Source organism: Pristiophorus japonicus, chromosome 8 (assembly GCF_044704955.1).
Source record: "Pristiophorus japonicus isolate sPriJap1 chromosome 8, sPriJap1.hap1, whole genome shotgun sequence".
NCBI classification, from domain to species: domain Eukaryota; kingdom Metazoa; phylum Chordata; class Chondrichthyes; family Pristiophoridae; genus Pristiophorus; species Pristiophorus japonicus.
The window spans coordinates 57,789,267-57,805,098 of NC_091984.1; the positions used below are offsets into that span (position 1 = coordinate 57,789,267).

Sequence of the window (15,832 nt, forward strand, 5' to 3'; positions counted from 1 at the left end):
ATTTGCATTTTGAATTTCTTTATAATTCTAGCGGTGGAAGTTGGGGGGTTCTATTTGCATTGGATACCCTGAAATACATAATCCAGATAAGAGAGAGGATCCAGGGAAAGGCTTCTGAATCGGTCTATATGTGTTCGAGCAGCCTCTTTACAGTTTCTGGTGAATGATGAACATTTGATTTATGTCTAAATTATTTTTCCTCCTGTTCTGATGTGTTATGTTGGTTGGTGAGATTCCAGTTGAATTCCTTTCAAATCTGAGATTCTTTTTGGCACTTTTAGATTTCTCTGGGCAAAGATTGATATGAGCAGTTGTTCCAAATATATATATTTTCTTAAACACTCCACATATTAGGTAGGGATAGTTTTTATGTTGAAAGTATGTTAAATTGCAGTACAAATTAAAAGTGGTGAATAAGCACAAACCATTTACTTCAGTCACATTTGCTACTACAGGTACAACGTCTGAAATCTGGAATCCTCGAGACCGAGTCCGTGCAGGTTTTTGGATTTTGCCGGATTTCGGGACAAGAAAATCAATACTCTGAAATCTGGAATCCTCAGGACCGAATCCGTGCCGGATTTCAGTCCTCGCCGATTCACGCCGCTCTTCCACTCACCAATTTCCGTCGCTCCTCGCCTCCCACCGATTCCTGCAACCCCCAGCGGTGTGTTTTTTGCCGGTTTCCTCGTCCCTCGCTGCCCGATGTCGCCATCTTGGCCGCCTCAAAAATGTCTGATTTTCGGACAATTCCGGTTTTTGGAATTCAGGATTCGGGATGTTGTACCTGTAAAATAATTCAAAGTTGGTGCCTTTAATATGACATCAAATGCTGGTGGGGTTTCCCGTACTCGAGTGTTTGAGGAACAAGTGGAAAAATAAGGAGGCAGCAGAGAGTGCTACGATAACTTCATATTTTCCTGTTTGTTATCGTCACATTTGATCCAAATTGAAATTTTAAAAGAGACTGATTTTGTCTTTGTAGGAATTTGATCCTGAAGAATTCTATCATTTGTTGGAAGCTGCTGAAGGCCATGCCAAAGAAGGACAAGGAATCAAGTCTGATATTCCCCGCTACATCATCAGTCAGCTGGGGCTCACCAGGGATCCCTTGGAGGGTAAGTGATTTTACACAAGTGCTGACCCAATGCTAGGGAGCTTTTTCACTGTTTGTGAAAAGATTGGATATTAACCAGTAAAGTGCAAATTAAAGCATTTTGGGGGTTGAAAGTGGTATACAGCAATGATTGGCTTAAAAGGAAAAATGGTATTGTTAATTGTATACAAATTTAAGTTATTAATAAGAATGTTTCATGCACAAAACCCACTTTGAATGTTGTTTAGAACTGTCAAGCAGCCAACTCCTAGGTGTGAAATTTTCTGTCATAAGTTTGCTGCATATGTAATGCCAAAAAAAGCATTAAGTTGCATTTGTCACTTCTCACTTTCTCCTCACTATTTTCTCCTCCCTTTCTGTTTATAATTTATTTTTGTTACTCATTTTCTTCTATCTTAACAATGCACGTTACATTATGGTTTACTGTTGACAACATTTAATTGTTTTCCCTTCATTTCTGAGAGTTGAGAGCATGAGAACGATAGTGAAGATATCCATGATGAAAATCTTTAACTATAAGAGAGCCCTTGCGTTGTGGATATTGGGATAGCTCTGCCTCCATTACACTCTCTTTCTCTCTCTGGTGAGAGTGAATAAAAAGGGGGAAAAAGCACCATCAAACCACTGAGGTATAATGATGGCAGCTCACAAATTGTGCAATATTTCCAACAAATTCAGGAGTGTTGCAAGAGCTGCATTTATTATTGGTACTGTCAACTAAAATAGGGCCTAGCCATGTGACATTTATTTTAAACTGGTTTAGAATGATAATTTCTAGAACATAAGGCAAAAGAATGCATGCTGGGAAAGAGGAACTGATGTTTGCCTGAGTTGGTCTATTCTGCATTGCATCCCTCTTTTATTATATTCTCTTTTAAACGTCACTTTTAGAACTTATACAAATAATCCTTGTATAGTAGCACTGTATGGACAATGTTTTAAATCTATAAAGGCAGGTGCACAAGTTTGTTCATTTTGTACATATCCCTATGAAATCTCGAGGTTTGACGATGCACCAGTTGTATTTTTTGTCTTCAATTTTCCTTATGCAAGTTTTATTTTGCCTTTTGTTCTGTTTTGAATAGAAATGGCCCAGCTAACCAGCTATGACAGTGGCAATCCAGAAACCCCAGAAACTGATGATCCTGTTGATGTGAGTATTGGTGGTCAAAACCAAAAGGTTAACTATTTTTTTTAAATAACAAAAACAGCCCACTTCAATTTAAAGTCACTCACCTAACGGCATGTTTAGTAAAGTTTTACAACAGCTGGGTCCATTACTGGAAAGCAGTGTACAGCAGTCTGAATCTACACCTTAAATGAGTTGCTAAAATAATTTTCTCTTTTTTTCACATTATATTGTGACGTATAATACTTGTCCATTGAACACGTGTAAGTAACATGACTGAGCTCCAACTTGTGACTTCATCAAGCACTAATCTGCTGAGCGGCAGAAGAGAATTCTACATTTGGCAAGAAAATTTTCAGGATTTAAACCTCTGAATAATGCACATGTTATCTCTCAGAATTGCTACTCAATTTAAGCTAAGAACTTTCTTTTGGAGATGTTACTTTGTCCTTATCTTAATAGGCGCACATTGCACCTGCAGCATAAAAGAGGCATTTTGCGTTAAAAATGTTCTTCATATATTTGTTATACATTTTTTCTTATACAGGTAGAACATCCCAAAACCGGAAACCTCGGGACCGAGGCCATTCCAGTTTTTGGGTTTTTCTGGATTTCAGGGAAAAAATCCGACGTCCCAAATCCGGAAACCCCTGGACCAAGTCTCGGGTATTTTCGGATTTCGGAGAAGAAATCCGAGGGGAGTATGTGGGTCGGGTGGGCGTTGGCTCAGGTCACACGTGGGTTAGGTTGATCGGCTCGGGTCACACGTGGGTTAGGTTGGATCTGCTCGGGTCACATGGGTTAGGTTGGGCCGGTTCGGGTCACACGTGCGTTAGGTTGGGTTGGCTCGGGTCACACGTGGGTTAGGTTGGGTCAGCTCGGGTCACACGTGGGTTAGGTTGGGTTGGCTCGGGTCACACGTGGGTTAGGTTGGGTTGGCTCGGGTCACATGTGGGTCAGGTGGGCGTCGGCTCGGGTCACGTGGGTTAGGTTGGGTCGGCTCGGGTCACGTGGGTTAGGTTGGGTCGGCTCGGGTCACACGTGGGTTAGCCTTGGGTCAGCTCGGGTCACACGTGGGTTAGGTTGGGTCGGCTCGGGTCACACGTGGGTTAGGTTGGGTTGGCTCGGGTCACGTGGGTTAGGTTGGGTCGGCTCGGGTCACGTGGGTTAGGTTGGGTCAGCTCGGGTCACAAGTGGGTTAGGTTGGGTTGGCTCGGGTCACATGGGTTAGGTTGGGCCGGTTCGGGTCACACGTGGGTTAGGTTGAGTCGGCTCGGGTAACACGTGGGTTAGGTTGGGTCAGCTCGGGTCACACGTGGGTTAGGTTGGGTTGGCTCGGGTCACACGTGGGTCAGGTGGGCGTCGGCTCGGGTCACGTGGGTTAGGTTGGGTCGGCTCGGGTCACGTGGGTTAGGTTGGGTCGGCTCGGGTCACACGTGGGTTAGCCTTGGGTCAGCTCGGGTCACACGTGGGTTAGGTTGGGTCGGCTCGGGTCACACGTGGGTTAGGTTGGGTCGGCTTGGGTCACGTGGGTTAGGTTGGGTCGGCTCGGCTCACGTGGGTTAGGTTGGGTCGGCTCGGGTCACGTGGGTTCGGATGCGTCGGCTCGGGTCACACGTGGGTTAGGTTGGGTCGGCTCGGGTCACACGTGGGTTAGGTTGGGTCGGTGCGGGTCACACGTGGGTTAGGTTGTGTTGGCTCGGGGCACGTGGGTTAGGTTGGGTCGGTGCGGGTCACATGTGGGTTAGGTTGGGTTGGCTCGGGTCACGTGGGTTAGGTTGGGTTGGCTCGGGTCACGTGGGTTAGGTTGCGTCGGCTCGGGTCACACGTGGGTTAGGTTGGGTCGGCTCGGGTCACGTGGGTTAGGTTGGGTCGGCTCGGGTCACGTGGGTTAGGTTGGGTCGGCTCGGGTCACGTGGGTTCGGATGCGTCGGCTCGGGTCACACGTGGGTTAGGTTGGGTCGGCTCGGGTCACGTGGGTTAGGTTGGGTCGGCTCGGGTCACGTGGGTTAGGTTGGGTCGGCTCGGGTCACGTGGGTTCGGATGCGTCGGCTCGGGTCACACGTGGGTTAGGTTGGGTCGGTGCGGGTCACACGTGGGTTAGGTTGTGTTGGCTCGGGTCACACGTGGGTTAGGTTGGGTCGGTGCGGGTCACATGTGGGTTAGGTTGGGTTGGCTCGGGTCACGTGGGTTAGGTTGCGTCGGCTCGGGTCACACGTGGGTTATGTTGGGTAGGCTCGGGTCACACGTGGGTTAGGTTGGGTCAGCTCGGGTCACACATGGGTCAGGGTTCTGGGGCATTCCGAAAGGCTCATGAGCAGGTCTGTACGTACACTGTATTTGCGCTGTTTTTAAAAAAAAATGTCCGGTTTTCGCTACAGATTTCCGGATTCCGGGCGACTCTTTGCCTTCCGTGCGCCGTAAAAAAAAAGTTTGGTTTTCAAAACAGATTTCCAGATTCTGGACGCCGACTCCTGCGATCTGCCCAATGTCAGGTTTTCGGACAATTACGGTTTTTAGAACTCTGGATTTCTGGCGTTCTACCTGTACTGATAGCTTCTAAATGTGATGACTTAGCACAATGCACAAAGCAAACCTGGTGGCAGAATATAATTTTTACTTGTTGAATTTTGATTACTTTCAGGGTCGAGGTGCTGCACTTCACACAAAGAAAACGCCACGCGAAGAAGACTTTGAAAACCTGAAGCTAATTAGCAATGGCGCCTATGGGTAAAGATTTCCATACTTATGTAGAAAGCCTAGTCATCCATGTCCCCTTTTAAAAGAAAAATTCAGGACTTTTTCCTTTATTGGTGAGTACTAATGACATTGTCAAGGGCTATGACTTGGAAGGCAGTGAAATTGATGCAGTTTAAATTATACAACCAATGAAGATCTTCATTTGCTCTTCCCAGGTGAGCAAAAACAACAACGCAAATAAAATAGCAAAAACCAAATGCCACAGTCAAGACTTAGAACTGCCCCTGTATGAAATCACAACTGTTATTATGGCCTGGAGTTTCCTCCGTGGACACAGTCCAGAAGTTAGACCCAAAAATGCACCCATTCCCACGCCCTTTCTGCCAATAGCAAGTTACAGTCGAATTTCCTGCAAATCTCATTAGATTAGGCTCGAATGTAAAATGAGGGTGAATTGGTACAAAGCAACATAAATAATCTGAGCCCAAGAAAAGTGACAAACTCTCACCATATATTTCTTCTCGAAGTATGAAAATTAACTCAATTTAACCATCATTCAGGCACAGCATGCTGAAGAACCCGCAATTGAGAAAGCTTTTCAATTTTTAATATGTCTTATACCTATGCCATGAAAAATGAATTCAAAGAAACAAAAAACACCGTCTCAATGGGGATAAATTTATTTTAAAAAGTTAAAAAAATCTGCGCCTGAAAATCTGTTCTTAATTTGAAGAGAGCCTCTGAGCAAGTACAATTGCAGGAAACTCGTGTATAAGCTCTACATCTTGGCAATGGGGCCATTCCTATAGGCAGAGATGCATTTGGGAGGTGGAATCAATAGATGGAAGAGTGGTGGATGCAGAAACCCTCACCACATTTAGAAAATGGTTGAATGGGCACTTAAAATGCCGTAACCTGCAGGGTAATGGACCTAGAGCTGGTAATTGGGATTAGACTGGATAACCTCTTGTTGGCTGGTGCAGATATGATGGTAAGTACTGCAGGGAATCGAGTACGGCCAGGGTGATCTCCTGGACTAGTTTCAATCGCCTGGATGGGTCGGAGAGAAACTTTCCCAGATTTCTTTCTCCCCAAATTGGCCTGGGTTTTTATCTGGTTTTTGCCTCTCCCAGGAGATCACATGGCTCCGATGGGGTGGAGTGTAGAATGTTTTGGTGTAAGGGGTGTCGTGGTTGGGCTGGGTGCTCTTTACCTTTCTGCCATTGTTCATTGTTCATCGGTTTATATGTAACCTTCAGGGCAGCTGACCGAGGGCCGTGTGGCTCTTTGTCGGCCGACACGGACACGATGGGCCGAAATGGCCTCCTTCTGCGCTGTAAGTTTCTATGTTTCTTTGATTGTAAAAGATTGAGGATATTTTGGCATATTGTATTTACACGCATAGCTCACTTACACACAAAATTCCACTATCTTTCAGGCCACATATTTGATTTGCGCCCAGATTGCGCATGTCTCTGGACGCAGGTACACAGGAAATTCCAGGCCAAGTATTATACCTTCTACCAGTCAAAGAAATAGGACTGGTAAACCAATGCATGACATCACCATCACTATTTCTAACATATAGTTTATTTTAAGATTACTCTTCCTGAGATTTGGTCATCATATGTTTGTTTACTAATGTAACCAAGTATGGAATACTGAGTGTAGATGAGTTAATATTTTTCCACTAATATAATAATGTCACTATTTGGATTGCCAGATTAACCTACTGTATATACAATATAATATAATATACTGATTTGTCTATTTCTGAGTAACCTTTTAACTTGAGAACATTGCCATTTTACTAGGATTATTACGCTAGCTGCTGTTACTTCTGATAAAAGACTTTTGTTACAGTTAGGCTTGTCTCATATAGAATTTAGTAACTGGTTAAATATATACATTTATTCCAGAGCGGTCTATCTCGTAAGACATAAGGAAACACGGCAGAGGTTTGCTATGAAGAAAATTAACAAGCAGAACCTCATTCTAAGGAACCAAATCCAGCAAGCATTTGTTGAAAGAGACATCCTGACCTTTGCTGAAAACCCTTTTGTTGTGAGCATGTTCTGCTCATTTGAGACAAAACGGCATCTGTGTATGGTGATCGAGTATGTAGAAGGTTAGTTACCGAATTACTTATGCATGCAGTCTCTTTTTGAAATAGTGGCTATATTGTCAAGTTCAAGATGCAAACTTTTTAGAAGGGTACTCCTTTTTAAAAAAATTATATATATAAGCTTGTTTCTTATCATAAAAGTTCTAAATTGTGCTCTGTATAATTCCATGGTTGCTGACAATCCACTTGTGCATTTCCGAAGTAACTATCCTTCATTCGTGAGTCTAGAAAGCAAATGTCAATGGGCTACTTGACTACAGGGGGATCATAACCAAACTCAGTCTTGTCCTCAGCTGTGCATTATGTGCAACAAAATTATACATCTGTTTAGAATCATCTTTATAATTTTGCCCCACAAAGCGTGCACAGGAAAATCTCTGCTGATTTCCACATAAGTAGGCTTTCCAGCAGGATAACTGGATAATAATCAATGAAGGGAATCCTGGTTATTCCCATCTCCACTCCATATCAACCACAGTCTTTGAGGAGTTGTAGTGGCACTCACCTCACATCCCCACCACTTCCTTGGCATCAAATTTAAGACATTCCTGTTGGTTTGTGTTTTTCAAATTAAGTAAAGTTTAAAAAGAAAACCTAGACAGGGCTGTCCCTTATTGATGTTGCCTCAAGAAGATTCTATTGTCGTAAACATTACTATTGTCGTAAACATTACTGTTGTCGGTAATCTTCTCTGTCTTTTCTACTTGCTATCCTTATTTTAGATGCCTGTGAACTCAGTAGTACTTTTCTTGAGCTTTGTACTGGGGCATCCCTTTAATTACCGCCATTACGGTCATGCTGCGCCCTCATTTTTAAACAGCAGAGGTAAATCCGTTTTCAAAATTAAGTTTAAAAAATGTAGTGAGGTGAATACTTCAAAATTGAAGGCAACCATTTCAGCGCAGTTCTAGTTAGCACTATAGTGCCTGCTTCTGTATCCATCCATACAATCACACAATGCCAAAGTGACATTACAGCAAAGTTTCAGGCTATTTCTTTGGATTACACAAATATATTCATTTTAACTTGATTGTTTTCCATTAACACCGTACTGCAATTGTTGGAGATAAACAATGTCTTGATTATTCCTACATAAAGCGACCATGACTCAATTGTGGCTTTGATACTTGATGAGTTATCTTCTCGGTCTCGCTTGTGGAGATATATTTATTCTGCGTTCCAACTGGCCCTGCCATTAGTGAGTGCTGTGCGGCGGATTTTCCGGTCTTTTACGCTCCGTTTTTCGCCCCAGAGCGGCGGCAATGGCGGTGGTGAATTCTTCTGGGAGGGCAGTCACCCTCCAGCGCTCCGTGGGGGTTTTCGTGGCCGGTTTTGCGGTGGCGTGAAGCAACACCGGCCGGAAGAGCTGCGCCGGTCAGTGTGCAACGTCCCTGGTTGCGACACTGGTGCGCCTTTTGACTCCCTTAAGCCCCGCTGTGACCGCCTGTAAATACGGTCCAACCTATACCGACTGCAGAAAGGTAATTAATGCCGTCCTAAGATAAGTGTGATTGTTTTTTCTTTTCATTCTTTTTGTGATTTATGTTGTGGCATGGGTTATGTATTGGGAATGTTTCTGTGGGGTTTTTTTCAGGTTTTTTTCTCCTCGGGCGTCTTTCGGAGCGGAGCGCTCCTGGGCCAGCTCTTAAGCTCGGGATTTTCCCATGCTAACACCCTAAGAGAGGTGTACAACGTCTCCCTTAGCGCTGCGCCCCAGGTACCCAATTTTGCTGACCAAGACACAAACTGTTCCCGGGCGCAAACTGTACTGCCCCGCCGCCATTACTGTCCCGAAATCAGCAATGCCGAAAATCCAGCCCACATAAGACCAAACCACATGATCTCAATGATTTATAAATCTTTGGACAGTTTTAACATTTTAAGTGCAAAAGCAAGGATGATCATTTTGGTTAAGTGAAATGGTTGTTTATCGATTGTTACTGTGATCTTTCAACGATGCCCATGAAAATGGGTTACATTATTTATCACCAGGTACACACTGCAAATTCCTTACTCTTGTTTATAATCCATCCTGAGTAATGATGTATATTCTGTGCAATGAAGGTCCTTAGTTATCTCAAACATGATCTCTGGCTGATGACTGATGGGCTTGTTGTATTCACAGCTGAATCTCTGAGTGCAAACCATTTACTACCTGCAATAGCATATTCTTATCAAATGACAGCTGGAAAGTAATGGAAGTGTTGTAAGAAAAAAGTGTTTTGTCCTTGCTATCTCTGCCAAGCTTCAAGTTTTTAACGTAAAATAGCAAAATCTCAGCAAAGATCAGCTTGCACTGATTCAAAACTGATCTGAATGCAAACTAATATTATTGACCTGCTTGGAAGCTGACATACTGAAGGGGATACTCCATGTTATTCCAGGGCATTGACTCCACTGAGTGCCTGTAAATGCTAACAATTTAGAAGTTTTCACAAATCTATCTAAATCTTTCTGGATTGCTCTCTACAATTTCTCTGGATTGGTGTCTTTATTTCAACTTATATCCTGTAAGTGGTTTCCCTTGGGTGTTTTCGACACACCCCCACGTTACAATAGTTCTAGACGTGGGAGTGATGACTGTACTGAACAGATGAATGAGTCACAAACAAATACCTCGCTCTCAACTGTTAACACTTTATTAAAGCTACTTCAACACAGCAAAACTACAAGTAAATACAGTGACTATGTTGTACATTCTAATACCCTGGCGTGTCTAAACCGCACCTATCGCCAAGTACCCAACGTCTAAACCCTCTGCTTGGATCCACAGCGTATCCCCAAATCAGTACCGACCGGCTGGGCGTATCCCTATGGTCCTCGCAGCAAAACCTCCCCACTAAAACCCTTCTAAGGCTTGGTTGGGAGAACACACGACTCCTCCTCACACAATGGCTGTGATCTTAAAGATGCATGGGCAGGGGTGATGCTCACCGATTCGTTGGCTTACTCGCTGCTTCTCCTGGTGAAAACGTGTCTCTTCTGGTTCTGTACTGTCTATGGTTTCTTCTCTCCGTCCCAGACGGAGTGCTTGGTCCTTGTAGAGGTGAAGCAAGTCTGTTTGCCTTTTCTGGCCAAATAAAGATTTTCCCTGTTTCGAGGATCCTGTTTGTTTGCTTCTTCTGGCCCAATAAAGTTTTGCTTGTTTCAAGGCTTCTGTCTGAGTGGCCCATGTGTATTCCAGTAATGGCTGATGATGGGGTTTCGCTTCCAACCGATCTGGGGCTTAATGGCTTTCTATTGTTCTGGTTTCCCGCCTCTCGGGGTTATCTCATTCCAGGTAATGGCTTGATCACTGACCAGTTCACATTGCTTAACAATGGATCCTCCATCTTTTCCCATCACCTGTGATGAGTTGCCTTCTCCTGGCTATTGTAACTTCCCAGACCACCCCCTGCCCATCAGATATGGATTTCAAGTACAAAGTGGAAAAGTACCTGGGCCGATCCCACAACAGGCTGCCAGCTTTTTCTGCAGTGAGAAATATTAAAAAGCAATGTCCAGATATCCAACAATCCTTGGGGAGCCGATGCTTACAATCCTGAAATGAAATATCCACAGAATCTCAAAATATTTTCCTTATGAGTCTGTAGAGTATCAATGTTTAAATAAAATTACTCTGTATATTTAGTTATAGTGGGTACAAATTTCCCCAGGAGCTGCTCCGTTTTTTGGAGCAACTTGATTTTTCTGGAGTATCTTTTTAGTTGCAATTCTGGCAGTTAGTTAGATATTTTAGTTTTGTTTTTTTTTCAAAAGAGGGCGTTCCCAGCCAGTTACGCCTGTTTTGACCATTGAAGTGAGTTTGGCCAGCAAATAGTTGCTCCAAACTAACTTAGGCCAGCGTATGTTGCCACTTCTGGCTGCACAGAAAATCTTTATCTAGAGTTAAGGAATCGGTGCAAGTGACTACATTTAAATCACCACCAAGCACCAAACAAAGCAGAAAAAGTAATAAGCATTCAATAAAAAATAAAGAACTGAAGTAAATAATTCAATTAACAAATAAAGAACTGAAGTAAATCCTACCTTCAACTAAACTCGGCAGCGGCTGGCCTGGGATAGGGAAGGGAGAACGCGGCATCTGAAAGGGGGGGTGGGAGGGAGGGAGAAGGCTCAACGCGGCAGGCTGGGGGTGGTGGGTGGTGAACGCAGCATCTTAACGGGGGGGGGGGGGAAAGGGAGGGAGAAGGCTCAGCGCAGCAGGGTGGGGGGCTGGGGGTGGTGAACGTGGCATCTTAACGGGGTGGGAGGGAGGGAGGGAGAAGGCTCAACGCGGCAGGCTGGGGGATGGGGGTGGTGGGTGGTGAACACGGCATCTTAACGGGGGGGAAGGGGAAGGGAAGAGATCCACAGCGGGGCCCGCCCTAGCCGGAGCCCCCCACTAGATCAAAACTCTTTTCCCCCCCCCCCTCGCCAATCTCTCTCTTGTAGCCCTCAGCGTGGGAAGGCAGCGGCAGGCCACTCAGCCCAGGATAGGAGCGGCGAACATCGCGTCGTCCCTTTGACCAGGGATAGGGTCGCCCGGAGCCAGGACGCGCTGGGAGGGCCAGGAGCTCCTGTGCACGCGCGCAGCTGCCGGCACTCTTTTTGGCGCAGGGCTGTAGCTGCGCCTAGCATGCGTTCCGATGTGCTCGGCCACAGGCCTGGAACCAACGGGGAGAATACGGAGGTAAGAAATCGGCGCCGTTTCTGTACTACAAAGTCCGCGCACCTCATGTGCGCCATTCTAGCAGAGGGGGCAAACTTGGGCCCAGTGGAATTTCACTAAGTTGATTGGCTTGGTGAAAAGCAGTTGACTTAACAGATTAGTAACTTAGAGGAGCTCATTGGGTTTGTACAACATGTGCTTAAATGTTTTCAATGGATATTTTTCTCACTGTATTTATTTCATTTGTGTCTGAACTGATAGGCCAATTAATAGATAAATTGGCACAGTGTTAGCCAGTTAAAAATGCTAGTGCTACAATAACTAATCTGCTGAACCAAATCTTCAACACCAAGATTCCTGTCATCAGCTACTGCTGTAGTGATATCAATGGCACTATTGACTTATTAATGATTACAGAAGTGGAAAGTTTTGGTAGAAGAAGTTGAAACTGAGGCATGGAAGCAAAAGGAACAATTTCCTGGACACGAGATTGGCCCAGTCAATTGTTAATATTGATTTCAAAATAGAACTTTTTTTTTAAAAAAAGGTCAACCTGGTGGAGTTAGTGGAGTGGCCAATGTGAAATGTTCTACAGTATTTAGTAAAAAGTTACTAGGTATATTTTCAAATTCATATTTCTAACATTGATAAATAGCAAAGCATTTCTATAACAGTGTCCTTTTTTTTTGGATTTTGCACCTTAGGTGGTGACTGTGCAACTTTACTGAAGAATATTGGTGCTTTACCGGTTGAGATGGCCAGGATGTATTTTGCAGAGACTGTGCTGGCTTTGGAGTACCTACACAATTATGGCATTGTTCACCGAGACCTCAAGCCAGACAAGTATGAATTCTTGCACTCGCTAATTTCTCACTAATTTCTACCAGGCTAATAACTTGGATTTAAGTGTTTGGAGTACTTATGTGTTGGGTATCTTGCTAATTTGTAGGTTTAGTAATTTTGAGCAACAGCCTATCAACTACATGACAACAATACAAGTGCACATACTGACATTTGTATTTTCTCAGTCCAATTGTTAAAGTTATACATCCTCATCATAGAGGTTTACAGCACAAAAGGAGACCAACCATTCAGACAATTGTGTCTGTGCTCGCTCTTCGCTCGAGCAGTCCACAGCTATTCCCATTATTCTGTTTTCTCCCTACAACTCTCTACCAAATATCATCTTTGCATTATTTGCTCCATTTGAAATAGTCCCAGTATCTCAAGTTTCAATATAGTTTCCCAACCCTAGGGAAAAATGTATGTCTCTCCCTGAATGTATCAAGGTTACCTTTGTAGAACCCAACCAAATTAATTTAAAAGTTGTCTCGTGGAAGAAAACTGGTTGTTTATGTTGCCCCTTATCTCAAACTCTTCCTGGCAAGTCATGTGTGTTTGGGTAGAGTATAATTTTCTTCAGATTCCTATGGATCTCAGCATACCACAATTCATTTCTCTACAATGAGTGATCTTCTCCCAAGGCTTTGCCAGTGCTATTCTTGAACTGGCCATAAGACGTGAATGGAAGGAGGAGGGTTTTCTCTTTCTTTCCTTTTCCTTCATATGGGGAAAGAACTTGGCCTTACATCTTCTCCTCAATCACATGTTGAGATGCAGAATTTACTGTTTAGTGAATCCCATGAGCATTGCCATAGCACATTATTCCATTAGACGGTTCCAGTTAATACAAAAATAAATCCTTGGTGATTTCGAGTGACATTGGTTCAGTGGTTGCACTCTCACTACTGAGTCAGAGGTTGTGGGCTCATGTCTCACTCCAGAGATTTGAGTATATAATTCAGACTGACTGTATACTGCAGTACTGAGGGAGCGCTGCACTTTCGTTGAGACGTTAAAGCACAGCCCCGTCTTCCCTCTCAGGTGGACGCAAAAAATCCCATGGCACTATTCAAAGAGATGGGGATTTCTCCGAGGTGTCCTGCCAATATCTCTTACCAACATTACTGAAACAATATCACATTGCTGTTTGTGCACAAATTAGCAGTTGCATTTCCTACATTACAACAGTGACTACACTTCAAAAAGTACTTCATTGGCTGTGAAACACTTTGGGATGAATTGAGGTTGCTATATAAATGCAAGTTTTTCTTTCTCTTTCTTAGAATATTGCAGCATCATGTATATGCATAAATCCTGAAGTCCTGTTGCTTCATTCTCGAGAATGACAGTTGCGGGGAGAAAACACCTCCGCCGCCCCACGTCCTCCACTGCTGCCCCAGATGCTCCACCCCCAACTTTCTCCCCCCACCGCCCCCGACTTTCTGCCGCCCCTGACCCTCCGCTGCCCGCGGAAACCAGGTGTTTCCGAATTCGGGACTTCGGAAAGACATTCCGAAATCCAGAAATACCTGAAATCTGGAAAGGCCTTGGTCCCGAGGTTTCCGGATTTATGACACTCTATCTGTATACCAAAATGTTCCCACTCTATTTCAAAAATAATTCAGTTTGATTCTAAGGAAATGAAATTCCACTTACTTGAACATTTTCTATATTTTGTTTTCATTAGAAAAATAATTCAGAGAATCTAAAATAGCAGCATCAATTTTATTATCGCAAATGTCAAGCGCTTTAATGTGTTTTGCAGCCCTGAATATGCCCCCATGTTTTGTCAATTATTTTGAGATATCTCAGTTGGCCTAAAAGTAACAGCCTGAAATAATAGTTCCAGATCTTCCACACATTCACCTGGTCAGTTGCAGTAATCAGCCAATCTATTTCACAGATGAGGAGCAAAGCTTTCTGAAAAACTACCTTAACAGTCATTCTCCCTCACCTCTACCCAAGTTCCCCTCACAAAGTATGGCTCCAAGTTTCCACCTTGCCCCTCCACCCAAAGTGCTGCTCTTGGTTTCTCCTTCCTCTCCAAATAAGCGCTGCTGCTGACTTCTCTCCTTTCTCTCTTCTCTTCCCCCCCACCCCCCCCAACCACTGCCCCTTCCTCCTACGTACTACTTCTGGGTTCTTTGTCTCCAAAGTGCTGTTGCCCACCTCATTCCTTGCTTCATCATCCCAAACCCTTCCTACCACTTATAGCTTTTCTTTTCCCCTTAAATTGCTGCTCCAGCCTTCTCCTTTCTCTTCTTTTTAAATGCTGCTGAGTTCTCTTAATCCTCCTCCCAGCACCCCCAATGCAACACAGGTCTCAGCCTCTCCTCTCTCTTCCCCTCTCAAAAATTCCACTCAACCTCTACCCTATTCACTCCAAAATGTGCAAATTATAATAAATGTGGTCTTTTCAATGAATTACACAAGATCAAAAAATCTTATTTCAACTTAAAATCAAATAAATATCTTTGAGATGAATTCCAGTAATTGATTAGCCTTGTTGACAACTTCAAACAGAGTGGTAAGTTCTCGTGAACAACTAGTAATTCCTGCCAAAACCTTCCTACCATCGCCATTGGGTACTCATGCATTATATACAAGATTCGTATACCAATGTGCATGAGCTTTTGCTATGGCATATTAAATGGTATCTGCCATTCCTTAGCTCAGCAACTTAATTTTTCCAGATTTTTTTGAAATACTAAATCCAGTGGACATGAGTATGAAATTGGTGAATTTGAAGCCTGACTGCGATTTTTACTCTCACATAGAGTAGTAGATAATGAAAATGATTCATTCAATGTCAATGATAGCAGAGACCAGCACGCAAGTGCAAAATACAAGGCTGAAGCGTTTGCAACCATCTTCAGCCAGAAGTGCAAAGTGGATGCTCCATATTGGCCTCCTCCTGAGGTCCCCACCATCACAGAAGCCAGTCTTCAGCCAATTTGATTCACTATCAAGAAATAGCTGAGTGCACTGTCTATGGACTCTGACAACATCCCAGCTGTCATGCTGAAGACTTGTACTCCAGAACTAGCCGCGCCTCTAGTCAGTCTGTTCCATTACAGCTACAACACTTGCATCTACCCAACAATGTGGAAAACTGCCCAGGTATGTCCTGTCCACAAAAAGCAGGACAAATCCAATCCGGCTAATTACCACCCCATCAGTCTACTCTCAATCGTCAGCAAAGTGATGGAAGGTGTTGTCGACAGTGCTATCAAGCAGCACTTAACAATAACCTGCTCACCGATGCTC

At 43.9% G+C, this 15,832-nt stretch overlaps 1 protein-coding gene across 8 annotated transcripts in view; it reads left to right on the plus strand.

Moving 5' to 3' along the window:
* Positions 1–15,832, plus strand: part of mast2 (microtubule associated serine/threonine kinase 2) — a 641,111-nt gene that overhangs the window by 579,032 nt on the left and 46,247 nt on the right. For all 8 annotated transcript variants that reach the window (XM_070886829.1, XM_070886832.1, XM_070886830.1 and 5 more), the window contains 5 exons: positions 986–1,118; positions 2,203–2,270; positions 4,891–4,976; positions 6,866–7,074; positions 12,427–12,565. In XM_070886829.1, the coding sequence (XP_070742930.1) occupies positions 986–1,118; positions 2,203–2,270; positions 4,891–4,976; positions 6,866–7,074; positions 12,427–12,565 (635 nt within the window). The remainder of the gene's footprint in view (positions 1–985; positions 1,119–2,202; positions 2,271–4,890; positions 4,977–6,865; positions 7,075–12,426; positions 12,566–15,832) is intronic.